Consider the following 19040-nt stretch of genomic DNA (forward strand, 5'->3'; position numbering starts at 1 on the left):
TGGCAGAAACCAATACAATATTGTGCAGCAAATATCCTTCAATTAAAAATAAATTTCACTATTAAAAAAAATGAAATTACTAATGTTAGGAATTTCAAAATTCTCTACAAATGAAGGAAGATGTCTCACTGGAGACAATCAGTGAGATGTCTAGCTGAAAAGTCACCTTTTATTTCTGCTAATTTTATTAAAAGTTATCAGAAAACTCCTTGGCCCAGACTTATGAAGGAAGTGTGTAAGAAAAGAAAGAGGAGTACATTTTGGCCCTACTCTGTCCCATCCTGCCCCAGAGTAAACGGTCTGGGGTCTTACCAAGCTCCTTCAAGGGCCGCTCAGCTAAAGCCATTGAACCAAAAAGAACACCGGCTCCACTGGGATTCATGCTCTTTTCCTGCTCTTCCTTTCTCTATAATTTACTTTTAGTTAACCCTTTAAAGTATAAATCAGTGTTTCTGAAAGAAATGTCCTTGTAGTATTTCACATGTATTCACTCACTTACTTAAAGGTCTCACTTGTCAGCAGACATATTTATCGCATGAAGGTACATGACATACCACCACAGTTCTCAGGGCACCTGAGAAGCTCCAGGTACCCAACTGTGCAAATCAGAGATTTACAACTGATTTCAAGAAAGGACTTTTACTAATTATCTTAGAGCCAAAGTATAGTACACAAATAGTATCTTAAAAAGGAATTTAAATATAATTTGGTTCAACCTCCCTCCCATGCAAGAGCGCCCTCTAGAGCATCTCCAACATTTGATCATAAGGGTGTTGCTTGAACACTTCCAGTTATGGGCCCACACAATTTTGCAAGCCAAGACAGTTTCATTTTTGACAGCACTAATAATCAAATGGTATCCTTCTATTGGACAAGCATTCACATCCATGTGACTTCCATTTCATCACTGATAGAAAAAGGGAACAGTCTCATGGCACATGAAAGCTCCCCTCAGGTAACTGTAAATAATTATTGACAACCACTTTTGGTGAGGTTTCTCCAAACTCGTTTAGTAATTGCATGTAACTAACTTTTCTATATATAATGCCGCTGCTGCTTAGTCACTTCAGTCATGCTTGACTCTGTGTGACACTATGGACTACAGCATGCCAGGCTCCTCTGTCCGTGGGATTCTCTAGGCAACAGTATTAGAGTGGGTTGCCAGGCCCTCCTCCAGGGGATCTTTCTGACCCGGTGATCAAACCTGGGTCTCCTGCATTGCAGTCAGATTCTTTACTGCTGAGCCACCAGGGAAGCCCTCTATATATAATAACTATATACAAAACTATAGAGATTTTCTCGGTGATCTAGTTCCTAAGATTCTGTGCTCCCAATGCAGGGGGCCCCAGTTCTATCCCTGGTCGGAGAATGAAATTCCACATGCTGCAACTAAGAGTTCACATGCCACAACTAAAAAAAAAATTGCATGCCACAACAAAGTCCTGGGGCAGTTAGAAAAAAAAACCTATAACTTTTCTCTCAAAGAACCCATGAGAGACTTTGTCAAAAGGCGTAGCAAAATCCATATAAACTATTTCATCAGTATTCTCCCAACCTCTTTTTCTAACATTATCTCTTATTTAAATGGCCATTGCTAATAATATAAAAGAGTGATGAGATTTATGGTAAAACAAACAAACAAACAAACCCAGTAGATAATTTGGTGCATGGCACCTAGAACTGAAAGAAATAAGGAAAACCAAACAGGGAAAATCTTTGCATCTCTTCAGTTCAAAAATAAAGATCTTGTATGTGGTCCACATTTTTCATCTGATTGGATTTTTCATCATTTCAAGTTTGCTGACAGACTTAAGGTCTACCGTAATTGTATCACAGCCACTGAATTAATTTTCTTAAGGAGTAAATATAGAAAAGAGAGCGCTTGAAATGACATTCAGCATTTCTTTCCTTAATACTCTACGATGTCAAGGAAAACCAACAAGTCTATTTACTGCCCAAACTACCAACATGCATTTAAATAGACATTTATATTTAGGTACTGCTGAAAAGGAATAGTATTTCTCTTTTTCATCACTGACATGTTTTACAAAAAACATGAAATCATAAGTTGTACAAAATTAGGCTCAGTTCATCTTTACCAGATGTTTTCCTCAGCAGGAGAAATGCTGCTAAAATGAAATCTAATCAATCAAGCCACAGTCTACATTTTTCCTTCTAGGATTCTCTTAAAGCAAAGTAAAGAGGGGGCTCTCTTTTCTCCTGGTATCTAAGATAGGAAATTCCCAGAAGACAAAGTGCATGTATCTATCATTTACAATGTTTAAACTTCAGGTGAAATAAAATGTTGCCATTCTTCTAAAAGGGATTTCAGATTTTAGAAAGACATGTTTTGAATAAGGTGGAAACCCTGTGTTGGGTGGCGAGGAGCAGCAGCAGGCCACGTGTTGAGCTTGGATCCCACCAGTTCTGGGCTTGCCACTAGACAACCCAAGAATATGGCAAGATGCTCACTCTCCATGTCTTAGTTTCTTCTCTGTTAAGTGACAGAATTAGGTTACTGGACCTTTAAGAGTCTTTCAAACCAGTGTTTCTATAAGTGTTAGTTCAAACCACTTGCATAACCACGACCCATGGGCCAAATATCTGCCTTTTAATACACTCCTGACATGTTGCTTATACGCAGTCAAGTTTGAAAAACACTGCCTCAAATTCTAATGTTTTATACTTCTGTGTATCCATGGAGCAGCCAGGGGGATTCTTAGCACTACGTTAGGCATTATGGCGTAGAAGGCGATGGCACCCCACTCCAGTACTCTTGCCTGGAAAATCCTATGGACGGAGGAGCCTGGTAGGCTGCAGTCCATGGGATCACAAAGAGTCGGACATGACTGAGCGACTTGACTTTCACTTTTCACTTTCATGTATTGGAGAAGGAAATGGCAACCCACTCCAGTGTTCTTGCCTGGAGAATCTCAGGGACGGGGGAGCCTGGTAGGCTGCCGTCTATGGGATTGCACAGAGTCAGACATGACTGAAGCGACTTAGCAGCAGCAGCAGCAGCAGGAGAAGGCAGTATCTCCCTGGTGGCTCAGATGGTAAAGAGTCTACCTGCAGTGCAGAAGACCTGGGTTCGATCCCTGGGTTGGGAAGATCCCCTGGAGAAGGAAATGACAACCCACTCCAGTATTCTTGCCTGGAAAATCCCACCGACGAAGGACCCTGGCAGGCTACAGTCCATGGGGTCGCAAAGTGTCAGACACAACTGAGCGACTTCACTTTCTTTCTCGTTTCTTTCTAGGAGAAGGTCAAGTGCTACATATTATGAGAAAAGAGTCCCTGTCCTCCAGGAATTCATAATATCTCTGAGGAAATAAAATCCAGCCTCAAATCAAGGTAGAATGTGATGAAGGCTCACAAGAGTGGTACAAGGAAAATGTGGTGAATCAAAAAAGGAGATGCTTTTAGTTGAGCCTATCAGAGACTGGACTGATGCTGAAGTTGAAACTCCAATACTTTGACCACCTGATGAGAAGAACTGACTCACTTGAAAAGACCCTGATGCTGGGGAAGATTGATGGCGGGAGGAGAAGGGGATGACAGAGGATGAGATGGTTGGATGGCATCACCGACTCAATGGACATAAGTTTGAGTAAACTCCGGGAGTTAGTGATGGGCAGGGAGGCCTGGTGTGCTACAGTCCATGGGGTCACAAAGAGTTGGACACAACTGAGCGACTGGACTGAACTGACTGATGACAGTTTCATGAAGGAGATGGCACATGAACTGGCACTTTCACAGGGAGGCAGGCCTGAAACACGTGAAGAGACTGAACAGGGAAACACGTGAAGCGACTGAGGGAGACGGAACAGAGGGAGCAAAGGTGTGGAGCAGGCATATCCCCCAGGAGCTCCAGGAACATGGAAGACAGTGTGACTTACCTAGACTTGGATCAAGGGTACAAAAGGGAACAACAGGAACTATGGCTGAAAAGACAGGTAAATGCCAGACAGTCAAGAGCACTGGCTGATGAGCTGAGAAACCCACGCTCTGTGTTGTAGGTAATAAGTAGTCACTGAACTTTCACGAGTGAGGAAAAAGGGATGAGATCTGAGTCCTGCCCAGGGCACGTGAATCAGGCAGTTCTGCAGGATGTCAAGCACAGGTCCCCAGCCCCCAGGCCACAGAGAGTACTTCCCGTCAGATCACTGGCAGCATTAGATTAGAAATAAAGTGCATAATTAATAACATGCTTGAATCTTGAATCATCCTGAAACCACTCCCCTGACCCTGGTCTGTGGAAAACTTGTCTTCTACAAAATCTGTCCCTGGTGCCAAAAAGATTGGGGACCTCTGAAAAGGATCTCATAGGTAGAATATGAGAATAATGTTTAATAAAAGACACTTCCCTCTACAAGAGAAAAGAAGCAAGGAAGCAATGGCTCGGGAGGTGTGACAGGAGCTGGAATCAGAGCACAGAGGTCAGGTGCAGATAGCGTACTTCCTGCTCTAAGTCAGACAGGAAGGAAGAAAGGAGAGACGAGAATGCAAAGAAAAGGTGAAATAAAAAATAGAAATGCTCAGGGAAATTCTACCAGGTGGTCAGTATTCTCAACAACTTGGGCAGCTTTCCGCTAAAAGCGAGGGGTTCCGAGAAGTAGGTGGAGGTACCAGGAGATGAGAAGAGAAATGAAACCTCTTCTCAAGTCCTAAATGAGGGCCTGGGTCTTTGTTTTCTAACCCGATGACTGGGCCCCAGCCACCAAAATGACCTCAGGCATGGAACCCAACATTAAAGTTGAAATTTTAAAAAAGAGAGAGAGAGGCACGACAGAGAAAGAAGGAACCAAGGCCCAACAACCACTTTGGACAAGAACCACTGCTGGTTAGTTTGCAGGATGAAGGAAGAACCTGGAAGAGAAAGTGTCATCAGAAGCCCAGGAGAAGAATGAGAAAAAAATCATGTTACAGAGCCTAATGGAAGACACAGAGCTAACAAATCTGCTATCTCTTCTACACTCACTGCCATTTTTAATGACTTGCCCAGTATGATGTTGAGATACAGTAACATGCCAGAAAGTAACAAAACCCTTCAAGTTGGCAATTTTGAAATTTATGATTCCTATGTAAAAACATGAGTTGCAAATGTGGACAAAACAAATAAACCAAAATGAGAAGTAGAATAATCTTCTTTTGATCCTCAGTAATTCCTTCCCAGAAATAATTATTTCTCCCCACCAGTCTCCCTTTAAGGCTAAGAATCAGATCCAGAAAAAGTGCCTGGGGATTTGTTGGTGACGGGGGCTGGTGCTCTGATGGGGTTTTTCGTTTGTTTGTTTTTGTATTGCATTTTTTGGTTTTTTAAAAAACTTTCCAGCTTTATTTGAGCCATAATTGAAATATAACATTGTTTAATGAAAGTCATAATAAATATTCATTATTCGTTTCTTCCTTCCTCTGCTTGTTCTCAAGGTATTGGGGTCCCCTGAGCCAAGTGGGGCAGGCATTGCCCACTCACCTGCATGAGTTCATGGCTTTCCAGAAGATCATTCTCTAGCATCTCCTGGGTAAGGCGCCCCATGGTGCTATAGAATTCATCTGCTGTCTCACAACATTCTATCTGCCTAGATAAAGAAAGGACAGAAAAAGGAATTGTTTAGGAGACCCCTGCTATTAGGCACACGCTGCAGGCACAATAAGACATGTTTTCCCTTGCCATCAAATCAACCAAGTTAGCAATCAATGGAAGTCAAAATCCTATGATTACACTCACAGTACAGCCTGTGGTAGGCAGAGAAAAGATTTTAAAAACTGGAAGGTCAACACAGTGGTCCTTATTCCAGGGTGAGTTCCTCTCTTTGCTATACCACTCTCCTGACTCACAGCTCCACCTGTGGCATTTTTATTGCTCCCACATGACACCTTCTACACATCTGAACACCCATCACTGATCAGAAATAATAACTAAGAAATTGGGTACCCAAGAACAATTATCCCCTGGAGGGAATCTGTTGCTCTCAATTTGCAAACAGCAGTACCATTGACAGACTGAAACCAAACCACGGTAGAAATGAAAGATGAAACACACAAGAACTTTATCTGCACATTTCATCAGTCCTCAGGATATTTTCACAGTCTTTCCAATCTTCTCAGGACACTGCTGCTAGCTGGCGATTACACCCTGTTATATTTTTTTTCTTATTTTGTATTGGGGTACAGCTGATTAACAATGCTGTGATAGTTTCAGGTGAACACTGAAGAGACCCAGCCACGTATGTATGTATGTATGTATGTACCCATTTCCCCTCAAACTCTCCTCCCACCCAGGCTGCCACACAACATTGAGCTGAGTTCATGTGCTGTATAGTAGGTCCTCGTTGGTTATCCATTTTAAACATAGCAGTTACACCTTGTTTCTTGCATTTGCTTCAACAGTTAAATAAAGACTGTCACCTGCCATCCTGTGAGACAGGTAAAACTTTAATTCTTCTTCTAGAGAGGGAAGAAAAAGGAATTACCCAAAGCAGAGACCTGGATATTTATCTATTATGTCATTCTTGGCATAGCAGAAAAACTATTTGCCTTACCAATCATAAGACATACTCTTTGACATATGCTAAGGTTGGGGGATCTCCATAAAGCCAGTCAAAAAAAAATATGATCCTGGGAAAACTTCAGGCTCTAGAGTTCTGTTCAAATCACATTGCCACAATCATGTAGGTAAATAAATGAAATAAACTGTTGAAGTGCCGATGCAAAAATTTAGAGCAGCATGTGGGCATAAACTGAAAAGTGCTTAAGTTTATCCTGGAGGCCAGGTGGAGAGTGAGGAAGATAAATAATGTTTAAGGTGAGTTTTGATAAATATTCTCCAGATTGATAAGGAGGAAAAAGCATCCCAAACACGTGCATACAGGAGACAGAAGGCCCTACCTGGGGAAATGCATGTAGGTCCACAGATCACAGTGGGGGTGGCTGTATGGCCAGGGGTAGCCAGAGAGAGCTGAGGGTGATGGTGTTGTTTAGTTGCTTGCTGCTGCTGCTAAGTCGCTTTAGTCGTGTACCAACTCTGTGCGGCCCCATAGACTGCAGTCCACTAGGCTCCTCCGTCCCTGGGATTCTCCAGGCAAGAACACTGGAGTGGATTGCCATTTCCTTCTCCAATGCATGAAAGCGAAAGGTGAAAGTGAAGTCGCTCAGTCGTGTCCGACTCTTAGCGACCCCATGGACTGCAGCCTACCAGGCTCCTTGGTCCATGGGATTTTCCAAGCAAGAGTACTGGAGGTTTAGCTGCTTAGTCGTGTCCAATTCTTTTGTGACCCCCTCGACTGCAGTACGCCAGGCTCCTCAGTCCATGGGATTTCCCAGGCAAGAATACTGTAGTGGGTTGCCATTTCCTCCTTCAGGGGATCTCCTCGACCCAGGGATCAAACCCTTGTCTCCTGTTTACCACTGAGCCACTAGGGAAGCTGAAGGTAGAGAGGTGCAGAGAGCAAATCACAAAGGCCTAATCTGCCTGCTGAGCCCTCTCAGGACAAGAGTCACGGAAAGGCCTTTAACAGAGAGTGTGGGAACAGACGTGCCATTGGCAAGGTTGCCCCCGAGGCGGCATGGCAAGTGTAGGGTGTGATGGAAGGCCATGGAGGGCTGTGCCAGGCATGAGGCAATGAGCGAGGGAGCCAAGGCAGTCAGGTCAGAGAAGAAAGGACACGTGAAAGAGATGCCGCTGAGACTTTGCTGACGGTCGACAGCTTACACGTTCCACAAGTGCCCTTGTACGAGCAGAGGAGGAAGTTTCACGTTGCAGAATCAAGGTGATGGGAAGGGCCCATGGATACGCACACATGAAGCCCTGATGTCACTGCGGTACACATGACCCAGAGATCATCTGCAGGATATTCAGGACTTTTCCAATGGATAGGTGGTGGGGAAGACGACAGGCCCGGGAGTCAGAAAGATCCAGGGCTAAATCCCAGCTCTACTCACTAGCTGTGGGACCTTGAACTAATTAGTCAGCGCTCCTGGGGCAATTTTCTCACCTGAAAAGACAGGGAGAATAATCCTACCTATGTCATGGGGTTGTGGGGAGAAGTGAGTAAGATAATGTGTTTAATCTTCTTAATATAATGACTGCAGGCCCTTGATGTTGTGTGTTAGTTGCCTTTCCTTTCACTTAATGCTCAAAACATGTGAAAATTATAATGAGCAAAAACTGAAACATTTAAAATTCTACCAGTCTAACTCACAGATTCCTGAACTTCATAAACAGGAGCCATTTATAATCAGTAGATTCACATTATTAGAAGCACAGATAATACAGCCAAGGTGCCCACACTCAAAATCAGGTCTCTCCACTTACAAACTGGGTGACGTGGGGAAATTTCCTTAAGTTCTTTGTGTCTCAGTGATGACATCTGTAAAATGGGGATGATAATAGAACCTACCTCCTAGGATGACAGTGAGATTAAATGAGTTAATTTTACATCTACAGTGCTTAGAATCATGCCTGTCCATTGCAAGCACTCTGTGAATATTGGATATTAAGTATAGCTATTATTATTTCAATAGTGTGACATCCCTGGGATGATCATATCAATAAATTCTGATAGATAATGGGTAGAGTACATAGGAATAAAATAAGAACCACCTCTTTTCCTCCTGCCCCATAATTAAGAATTAACAAAAAGGGGACTAGAATCAACCCAGCATACAGTCAAGTGCTGTAGTATTTTAATCCTATAAGCTAATTATCCAGCAACTATCACGATGGCTACAGTGTGATACTGGTAATAGAGAAACTACCAATGCTCAGTTTGTGAAGTAGTAGGCTGGAAATACACGACTGCAGAAAAAGGCTGACATCAGAAGAAAGTAAACAGGTATGTAAATGTCACAACAAATCCCCCACAGGTGAATTTATTTGCCTCACTGAAAAGCTATCTGCAGTGAAACAATGGCAGAGGAGATTGCTACGTGATATTTAAAGACACTTCCACACAACAATGATTTTTTTTTTAAATCCCTGAATTGTTAGTTGGTGGATTTTTCTTACAAAATTAAAAAATGCTGCAAGTCTCTCAGGAAACAACTTCCCATCAATAAAAAGGCTACTTAAGAGGTTTCTGAAACAAAACACTGGAAGTGATTTATAAGTTCTCTAACGTGTTGTCTATGGGCACCCACTCAAGTCATTTAAAAATAGCTCTAGGAAAGAAACATTAAAAACTTTTCTGCATGTTCAGTTAACTGTAACAATTTCATCCTGATGTCTCTCCCATTACCCAAAGGCAGATGTTTAATGTAATAGTCATAATACATTAGAGATGGGTGAAAATACCCTAGTGTTTTCAGCCCTGATACTAGATAAGAATGTAAGTGAAATCTGTTTGGTGGTAATAGATTTCAAATGGAATTAACTCTTGATGAAAGGAAAGAAGTTCCATGTGTTCTACTATTGACTAGGCACCAGGCACCATGCTAGATACCTTTATACATAGTATCTCGTTTAATTTTATCACATTCCACAAAATACCAACCCTAAATATTTACTGGAAGGACTGATGCTGAAGTTGAAGCTCCAATACTTTTGGATGTGAAGAGCCAACACACTGGAAAAGACACTGATGCTGGGAAAATTGAGGGCCAGAGAAGAAGCAGGCAGCAGAGGATAAGATGGTTGGATGGCATCACTGACTCAATGGACATGAGTTTGAGCAACCTCCAGGAGATAGTGAAGGACAGGGAAGCCTGGCATGCTGCAGTCCATGGGGTCACAAAGAGTCAGACACGACTGAGCGACTGAACAACAAAATAATTATAAAGACTCAAACATAAGCCAAATTGCAGTCTTAACCAACAAACCCACACAGCTGTCTCCAGATCTTTCAGTTCCTCTTCCACCTAAGTCCCTCTCCCTCTCCACAACCAGGTTTAGAAAAGATGCCAACAGCGTGGGCCTGCCAGGACGCCAGCACTGAGGAGGAGGAGAACTCCAGGCCTGAAACAGCCTGCCCCCTTCTCTAAAACAGCTTCCACTTGCCCCCAACATTCACTGATGAGCCGACAGAGAGTTCAGAAGGCAAAAGCAATTGCACAGCATTCACAACTTTCTCTTTTCCTCACATTTAAATATTGATGAATATTGATTTAAATATTGATGAATAAACATTGGAGAACAAAAGCGCTGGAAGACTCTCACACCACAGTACAGAACAGGAAGGGGAAATTACTTACTCTCCCAACTTTGCCCAGATAGCCAGCGACACCCGTAGGATGATTTCTGAACCTTCAAAGAAAACTGAATCCCAAATCTTTAAAACTGTATGGTTAGGGAGACACGTAGCGAAGAGAGTCAGAAACCACTGCATCGTGAAGACATTGGTCAGTGGAGGCTCATATCCACCTGAAATGAAAAAAACACTCTACATTTCTGCAGAATTGATGGTGTGCAAGATATGAAAATACCCGCTTTCAATCTCTCATGTCCACTCAAATATTAGCTTGGCCAAAAAGTTCATTTGGGTTTTCCCATAACATCTTACAGGAAAAACCAAAAGAACTTTTTTTGGCCAACCCAATATGTTATGGCTGCTTTTTTTTTAATCTCTCTAAATTCTTGTTCTTTCCTTATTTGGGTGGGGGTAGGGGGAGAACATAGGTGTGTTTAATAAAAATTGCAATACTATGAACTTCACAAATTCTTTGTGACATTTCAGAAATCTTAACCTAAAATTTAATTTGAGTGTACCTACTATGGGGCACTGAAAATCAAGGAGGATGCTCTCCCTATAAAAAACAGGATAAAAGAAAGGATTTTAACCACTCAAAAGTAAAAGCTGATTTCCAAAACCTCCTAAAACCTACTTTTATTCAAATGCTGCTGACAAAAATAAAATTGCTCATAAGCAATTACTTGTTTACTTGTTAATTTATCCATAGTCCTCAGACCACAATGTAATTAAACCAGAAATCAATAACAGAAAGAAAGCTGGAAAATCCCCAAATACTTGGAGATTAAGCAAAGTGACATTTTAAAATATTTTTAACTAAACTACATTCAGTTTTAAAGATCTGGGATCCAGCTCACTTTGAACTTTCCAAATTCACTAAAACAATAGAGTCCTCTCCCACTTCTCATTATGATTGCATAAGCATATATTTTAATGAAATATAAAAATTTAGATACTAGACTAATCCTTTCTCCAAATTACAGTCAGAAGGTACATTTACCCAAGTACAAGCAAAAGAAGATCTGTCTTCCTGTATCCACTTTCTTCCTTCTTACCTACACACAAAGGAGTATCTTTGTTCACAGGCTAGTATCTAAGGTCACCAAGGCATTTGGGCAAATGTGGAGCCCAGTGAAGCGTGTCTGACTCTGGAACAGGCCAATCTGGTCTTGCTGGAAGCTTTATGAAATCCTCACTGGTGCACAAGTATACTGCACAGCCAAATTAAATAAGATTACTCCAACTACTTGGAAGAAAATGCTTAGAGACACCTGGGTGTCACTATAATTTCCAGTGTATTTTAATCATAGATGAGGTCCTCAAAACCCTTTCAGATTTTCCCAGATTTAAATGCATGGGTCAGGAACTGACAGCCATTTAAAGAAAACATAGCAAACATTGTATTTTTGGTATCTGGAGAAGTGCAAGAAGTGGGTATGATGACAGCTAGAAGCTCGGGTACTTGGGAAGCTGGTGATGCCAACTAGATGGCAGAGACTCAGCTACTTGCAGAGCCATCTCCATTGCCACCTTAATCAACCCAGTCCCTTCCTTCAGGGCTCAGATTCTACCTGAAGGCCAAGAGAGCCCTTCTCCAGTAAGAACTGGTCCATTTATCTCAAGTAAGTCTAAATATCCTTCACTTCACATGAGTGAATAAAAGGAGCATTAAACATCTCAGCCCAAAGGACTGCTTTTATCTCCTACAACCTCATGAAAATACATATTCTACTCTCCATAACCTCAGTGGTTGAAGCAAAACCACAGGCTCGCTCAAGCTGTACCTGTAGTTTAATTTTAAAGAACTCCTATAGTTTTGATGCCAACTTAGAGCAGATTAACCGATAACAAGGCACGGATACCATTCTTTACCTAGACTACAATATATAGTTGGTGAGCTGGTACTGGTGAGGTACTGGGTTCCTGACTGACTTCTTAACCATAACCAGTTAGAGAGTCAACATCTGGCCCTCCATTTGGGTTTTGTTTTTAGTTCTGTTTTTGTTCTCTAGAAATCTATTTCACTGCACCAAGCTCCGACCAAGTGAAATATCTGAAACCATGTTTCACTATTCAAGGTTTAGGCTCACAGATACAGTGGTATCAGAAAAGGAAACTACTTTCAAAGGTAAAATAGCATCGAATCATCACTACCTCCACTCTCCTTGTTTGCAGTTTTCTGAAGAGTATCCAGGTGCTGAGATAATTCAGGGAGATTCAGTCTCAAGAGATCTCGGAAGACGGCCATATCCACGGACAGTGCCCGGAGATTGTTGACAAAATAGCTTTCAGGAAGTACCTTGTCAATAAGGTAAATCATAATCTGAAGAAAAAAGATATAGAATAAGATTGCTTCACAAAAACTGCTTGCTATACTAACACGTCCTACATAGAACATATTCAAATTGGCAAAAGACAGTTAGCCAAAGCACACCATTCTTTACACGTGTCAGCACCAAATGTTCTGGATTTTCAAGGCTCCTCTCCACTTCAAGGTAAGGAGCAAGTGGCATAAATGTCTAAGTCAGGGGTCCCCAACCCCAGGGCCATGGGCTGGCACCAGCCCTTGGCCAGTTAGGAATCTGGCCAACACAAGGTGAGCAGTGGGAGAGCGAGTGAAGCTTCATCTGCCACTCCCCATTGTTCATGTTATGGCCTGAACCATCTCCTCTGCCCAAGCCTCATCCATGGAAAAACTGTCTTTCATGAAACCAGTCCCCGCTGCCAAAAAGGCTGGGGACCACTGGTTTAACTCACTCTGACCTCGAATCTGCTGCTGTCTAAAATTTTTAGCTGGGCCACTAGACCTGAGTTCATCCTGGAAGTAGCTGTGATGATATAATCCTCAGCCTCCCTGACAAGCCATGGAGCTCAAGCTTTCTCAGCATCCAGCAGAAATCTCAAGGTCAACTCCTTGATATCAATGCAATTTTACAACCTTAATCTGAAACCTCACAGCTGGCCCATCATGGAATATCCCGACAGCAGTCGATCGCAAGATTCACTGACCATCAACCTGAGTTTTTGAACAACCAATGTCAGCTTTTTGTCCACTTTCTCTCCTGGGACAATGCAACAAATGGTACATTTTTGTTTTGAGCATATGGAGCTTTTAAAATCAGATGAGACTGCCTCATATTCTTCAAATTACTGTTTTCATCCTAACTTTTCTATTCGTGGTTATCTTTTCTAAGATGTCAAGAACCACTGGAAAGACCCAGAAAAATACACCCGAGTTCTATATGTCAATCTCTGGTCCTTTGCCTGTCAGCTTGAATGCCCTGTTAATGCCCTCATCCCTAGATGACTTACACATTTCCCAGAATACAGGAAAAGCAAAATTAAGAGCAAAATCATAGCTGGCCCTATACAGTGGTGGAGAAGTAGCTGTCTCATATTTTTTCACAAAATACTATTTAAAAAAAATTATCTCCCAGATCTGCCAAGGGCCCATTTTTCTCTCATCCTTGACTTGTAACTTCTACTTTCAGGGTCATAGTTTTGACTAAGTCAACAAGGGTGGGAATATCCTCTCAAAAAGGCCTCCCTGAAGCCTATATTACAGGAGTGACCCGTCCAGGGAATCACTTTAGCTTTCTTACACACAGACAGAATTTACCAGGTATATGTATCATCACGCTAGAAATAAGAGCTTAGCAATAAAAGCAATATATTCAGCTTGTGTGGAGGGAGGAAGTCCTTGAGGAGCCAGGCCAGTTCAGGGGGAGGACAGATTTTTAGCAGAGCAGAGGCCTCTGTCAGGGACCTCACACTCTACAGGTAAGAAGAAGAGGAACTGATGGGATCACAAAGACAAAATTTAAAGGTAACAGTCTATTATTGCACTTTTCATCTAGAGTAAGTTACATAATACCAAGAAAGATTTTTATGAATTATATAAATGAATTTATAAGGTTTTATGAAAAGATTACAATCCCTCAAAATTATATGAAAACTAGAAAAAAAAATTCCAATTATCACAGTAATTCATCTGACCCAATGAAATTCTCTGTCCAGAGGCATCTCAAAGTCAAACATAAGACATAAGAGCCAGTTATGTTGCTCCACCCACTCCTGTATTTCAAAGAACAAACATTAGATTTAAAAAAAAATAGGATAAATAATGGCAGTGGAACAAAGATAGTCTCGTCAACAAGTGGTGCTGGAACAACCCTACACTCTCCACAAAATGTAACTCAAAAAGGGATCATGGACCTAAATGTAAAACACAATACTATAAAACTCATAGGAGATAAATATAGCCTAGATGACCTTGGATATGGGAATGACTTTTTATATAAAATACCAAAGGCACAATCCATGAAAGAAATACTTGGTAGGCTAGAGTTTATTAAAATTTAAAACTTCTGTTCTGTGAAAGACACTGTCAAGAAGATTGGAAGACAAGCCAGAGATTGGGAGAAAATATTTGAAAAGACACATCTGACAAAGGACTGTCACCCAAAATATACAAAGAACTCTTAACACTCAACAATTATAAGAAAACAAGCAATCCAATTAAAAAATGGACCAAAGACCTTGACAGATACCTTACCAAAGAAGATATGCAGATGGAAAATAAGCTATGAAAGATGCTTCATATCATAGTCATCAGAGAAATTCAAATTAAAGCAATGAGATACCACTATACACTTATTACAAAAGTGTGCATGCAAGCTCAGTTGCTTGGTCATGTCCAGCTCTTTGTAACCCCATGGACTGGGAGCCTGCCAGTCCTCTGTCCATGGAATTTTCCAGGCAAGAATACTGGAGTAGGTAGCCATTTCCTACTCCAGGGGATCTTCCTGACCCAGGGATCCAACCAGTATCTCTTATGTCTCCTGCATTGGCAGGGGGTATATGGAAAATCTCTGTTTCTTCCTCTAAATTTTGACTTCAACCTGAAACTGCTCCTTAAAATGAAGTATTAAAAACATAATGGGGAAGCTTCAAATTTTTAACAAACAGTTAAATCTTTGTTTTTAACTATTTTCAAAACTCTGTTTTTTACTATTTTAAAAACCTAAGTTACTAAGAAAAAACAATAAATGCAAAAAATCAGGGAACATGGTTTACCTACTCTGATAAACTATTTATTTCCCTATTAACTAAAACTTACCGAGGCCAAAATAGCCCCTGGAAAAACACTGACATCCAATATTTCCCTTAGCGTAAGAACTGTCTTCAGGAACCCAACCTTCCTCTGCATACTGAATGTCTAACCACAAGATTCCCAAATGATCATGATGTCATTTCATTCCACAGAGTTCATTTTCTTAGAAGCAGAAATATAAATATTCAGTTCCTCAGCTTTGTCTAATTCATCTTTTTATGCGAATTTTTAGCTTCTCAAGAGTCACTGAGATTCATGATTTGATTGGCATGTACATCCCATATCCCAAACCTCTCCACCCTACTCTCTAATCGGAATTGTTCATTTCAGCTTTTGAACTAAACAGCTCTCATTCCATAGTCGTGCAAATTACACCTGGGGAAAAAACGGAGTAAAGCATACAGAATGAGTAAACAAAATTGCTTTTAATAAAAAATGTTCTAAACTCATGTATTTGATTTGCCACTGCCTCCCCCTCTTCCACCCCTAACTATGTGATACACAAGTAGCTTCAAAGCTGCTTCCTTAAATACATGAATGGAAAGTCTGAGAGGCTGAATACAGATTGAGATCATGTCAGGATGGATTTATAATTAATTTCAACACAATGTGTATACAACCAAGAGAAAAATGTGTTCATTTTTCCATATGACATTAAGTGAGTTACTGAGACTCTCACTAAGGTATGCACTATAATTAAACAGAATTGGGAGGAGTGGGACCTTGAATACAAAAACTAAGTATTTATCTCATCCATCACACAACACCGCAATCAACAACAGTTTCAGGGTCCAAATACGAATTAGCAACCATATATTACCCCAAGCAAATAAGGCAGTGGCCATCCTCGACACCTGAAATCCCTCATTTCTCATAAAGACTTTTTGTGGTGACCCACTGAGTCATATTCAGACCTACAAATTTAACTTACTAGTATCCCATCTCAAAATGTTTCCAGAAATTTTTTTTAACTAAAAAAAGGCCCTAGACATCAAAGATTAAAAGATAAGACATATCATTCACTTTCATAGCCTTTCTCCACACAAGCACCTTTCAGCAGACATTCACTTGCAGCCTATTTCCTTCATACCTCACCCCAGATATGAAAGCAACCTGTTAAGAAGATCCAACCAGGGACTTCCCTGGTTGTCCAGTGGTTAAGACTTCACCTTCCAATGCAAGAGGTTCAGGCTCAATGCCTAGTTGGGGAGCTAAGATCCCATATGCCTTGGGGCCAAAAAAACACAAAACATAAAACAGAAGCAATACTGTAACAAATTCAGTAAAAACTTTAAAAATGGTCAACATCAAAAAAAAAAAGAAGAAGAAGAACCAACCAGAATTAAGTATAACAAATAAGGCAATTTAAAGCATGACCCCCCAGAATCTATACCTGCTGATAGTCACACTCTTGTATAAGCCCTTGCCCTTAAATAGGAGCTGGACCTAGTGACTGACTTTTAATAAGTAAAACATGGCAGAAGTTTCTGTGTGACACAGGGAGCTCAACCTGGTGCTCTGTGACAACCTAGAGGGGTGGGATGGGGTGGGAGGTGGGAAGGAGGTGCAAGAAGAAGGGGACATGTGTATGCTTATGCTGATTAATGTATGGCAGAAACCAACACAACAGTGTAAAGCAATTATTCTCCAATTAAAAATAAATTAAAACATAAAACAGGGCAAAAGTGATGGAATGTCACTTCTAATACTAGGCTGCAGATCAGTAACATAGTCTCCTCTGACTTGCTCGATCTCTTTCACTCTCTTGCTCGCTCTAAGGAATGCCAGCCACCATGCTGCACAACAGAAAGGCCCACAAAGCAGAGGACAACATCCAGCAAAAGACTGAGGCCCTCAGTCCAGCCATCTGTGGAGAATGAAATCTTACCAAGGATCACATGAATGAACTCGGAGGCCAGTGCTCTTCCCACTCAATTGAGCCTTCGGATGAAACTAAAGCCCTAGCTGAGAGTTTGAATACCACAATAATGTGACCCCGAGCCAGCTAAGCTGTGCCCAGATTCCTGACTCAAAGAAATATCATACACATTTGCTGTTTGAAGCAACTGATTTGCTATGCAGCACTGGGTAATCAATATAAGTAGTACTGAACTTGGTTTAAAAATATGATGTCTCAGGGATTTCTCTGGTGATCCAGTGTAAGACTCCAAGCTCCCAACCCAGGGAACATGGATTCAATACCTGGTTGGGGAAGTAAGATCCCACATGCTGCACACCAGAGAGAGAGAGAGAAAGAAAGATCTGTTCCCCCACCCTCATCCTCAAAAAGCCATATATATATATATGTGTGTCCTGGAGATGGAAATGGCAACCTACTCCAGTATTCTTGCCTGGAGAATCCCATGGACAGAGGGGCCTGGTGGGCCACAGCCTTTGGGGTTGCAGAGAGTCAAACACATCTAAACAACACACACACACACACTCATATATATGTCCTTATATTTCTCATAAGGGAGCTAAAAACATAATCATTCTCCTCAAATTTGGCAGCTACAGAAGTTTGTCCTGTGAGCTTTAACCTGGGGAAATCATGGATAATTAGAAAGATACAGTATATACTTTGGAAGGAGGTGGGGCATCAGGGAAGAGAAACCACAGTTCTAGTATTTCACTCTCTGAAGAATTTCAGTTGCCTTCTTCAGAGTCTGACACTCACTTTCAGAGCATCGCCTTCGTTGCCTTCCACCACCTCCAGAATCAGTGCAGCCAGGATGTTAAAGCCTTGGCAGTACCCGACATTCTTGTTCCATCGGGCATAAGCCAGAAGGACGCGCTTCAACACGACCCTGTCCTGCTCGGCCTCCTGGCCACAGTACGAACTGCAGCCCGTACGGTGAAGATCCTAAAATGAGAGGGGAAACAACACTTTTTAAAATAACTCCTTATGCTCTCTCTAAAAGAAAAAAAAAACTTTTGTTTTTTTCTTTGTCTCAGCATTAAGTCAGACTATCAAAATGGATTTTAGTTTTTAAAATATATAAGCAACTTATATACATAGACCAAAGCTTGTGTCTTTTAGTCTTCTAATATGCTGAGGCATTGCAAGGGGAATTTCAGTCAGGCAAATTTTCTACCAGAAGTATTTCCAGAGTTAACACAAAAGGGCCCTCAGAATTAACAAATATAACATTAGGCTTTCAAATAAATTGACAGTTTATTTTAATGATACATCTCAAATAAAACAAGTCATTTCAACACATGTATGATAGATACTAACATTATTTCTTTCTATCAAAAAAAGATACATATACATATATATATATAAATATTTAGTTATCAAAACTCCAAATAGTATTCAGGAGCAAAATGCAACCAGTACCAAAAAGACACAGAAAAATCATTCTGTCCAAGTTGTTTGATAAATATGTATAAAAGGACAGAAACATTTGCTGTGCTTTAATATATAATGAAGGCAATACCTATAATTATCAAGCAGAGACTATGATTTTCAGGACATATTCATTTTAGTGATATTCATTTCAACGAGAAAAAAAGATTCTAAGAACATGATTCTTATAAAACATGCATTGCCTTAACTCACCACTTGAAAGAAAGTATTTCAAATATGGAATACTTCATCTCTAGGGAACACATACTGAAATTCCAAACAAACAGCTCAAATGTGCATAATACAGAGGCTTTTCAAGCATATTACAGTATAAAATTTCATTTTTTTTTTGAAACTTGTCTGAAATACACCAAATAAGATGAAAATATAG

The 19040-nt window shown here is 40.9% G+C and overlaps 1 protein-coding gene across 1 annotated transcript in view; it reads right to left on the reverse strand.

Moving 5' to 3' along the window:
* TBC1D30 (TBC1 domain family, member 30) overlaps positions 1–19040 on the reverse strand; it is an 87759-nt gene that overhangs the window by 14344 nt on the left and 54375 nt on the right. Inside the window, exons 7-10 of the mRNA XM_010841629.1 lie at positions 17978–18163; positions 12342–12510; positions 10192–10360; positions 5477–5582 (exon numbers count right to left, since the gene is read on the reverse strand). Coding sequence (XP_010839931.1) covers positions 5477–5582; positions 10192–10360; positions 12342–12510; positions 17978–18163 — 630 coding nt within the window. The remainder of the gene's footprint in view (positions 1–5476; positions 5583–10191; positions 10361–12341; positions 12511–17977; positions 18164–19040) is intronic.

Source organism: Bison bison, unplaced genomic scaffold (genome assembly GCF_000754665.1).
Source record: "Bison bison bison isolate TAMUID 2011002044 unplaced genomic scaffold, Bison_UMD1.0 scf7180017864163, whole genome shotgun sequence".
NCBI classification, from domain to species: domain Eukaryota; kingdom Metazoa; phylum Chordata; class Mammalia; order Artiodactyla; family Bovidae; genus Bison; species Bison bison.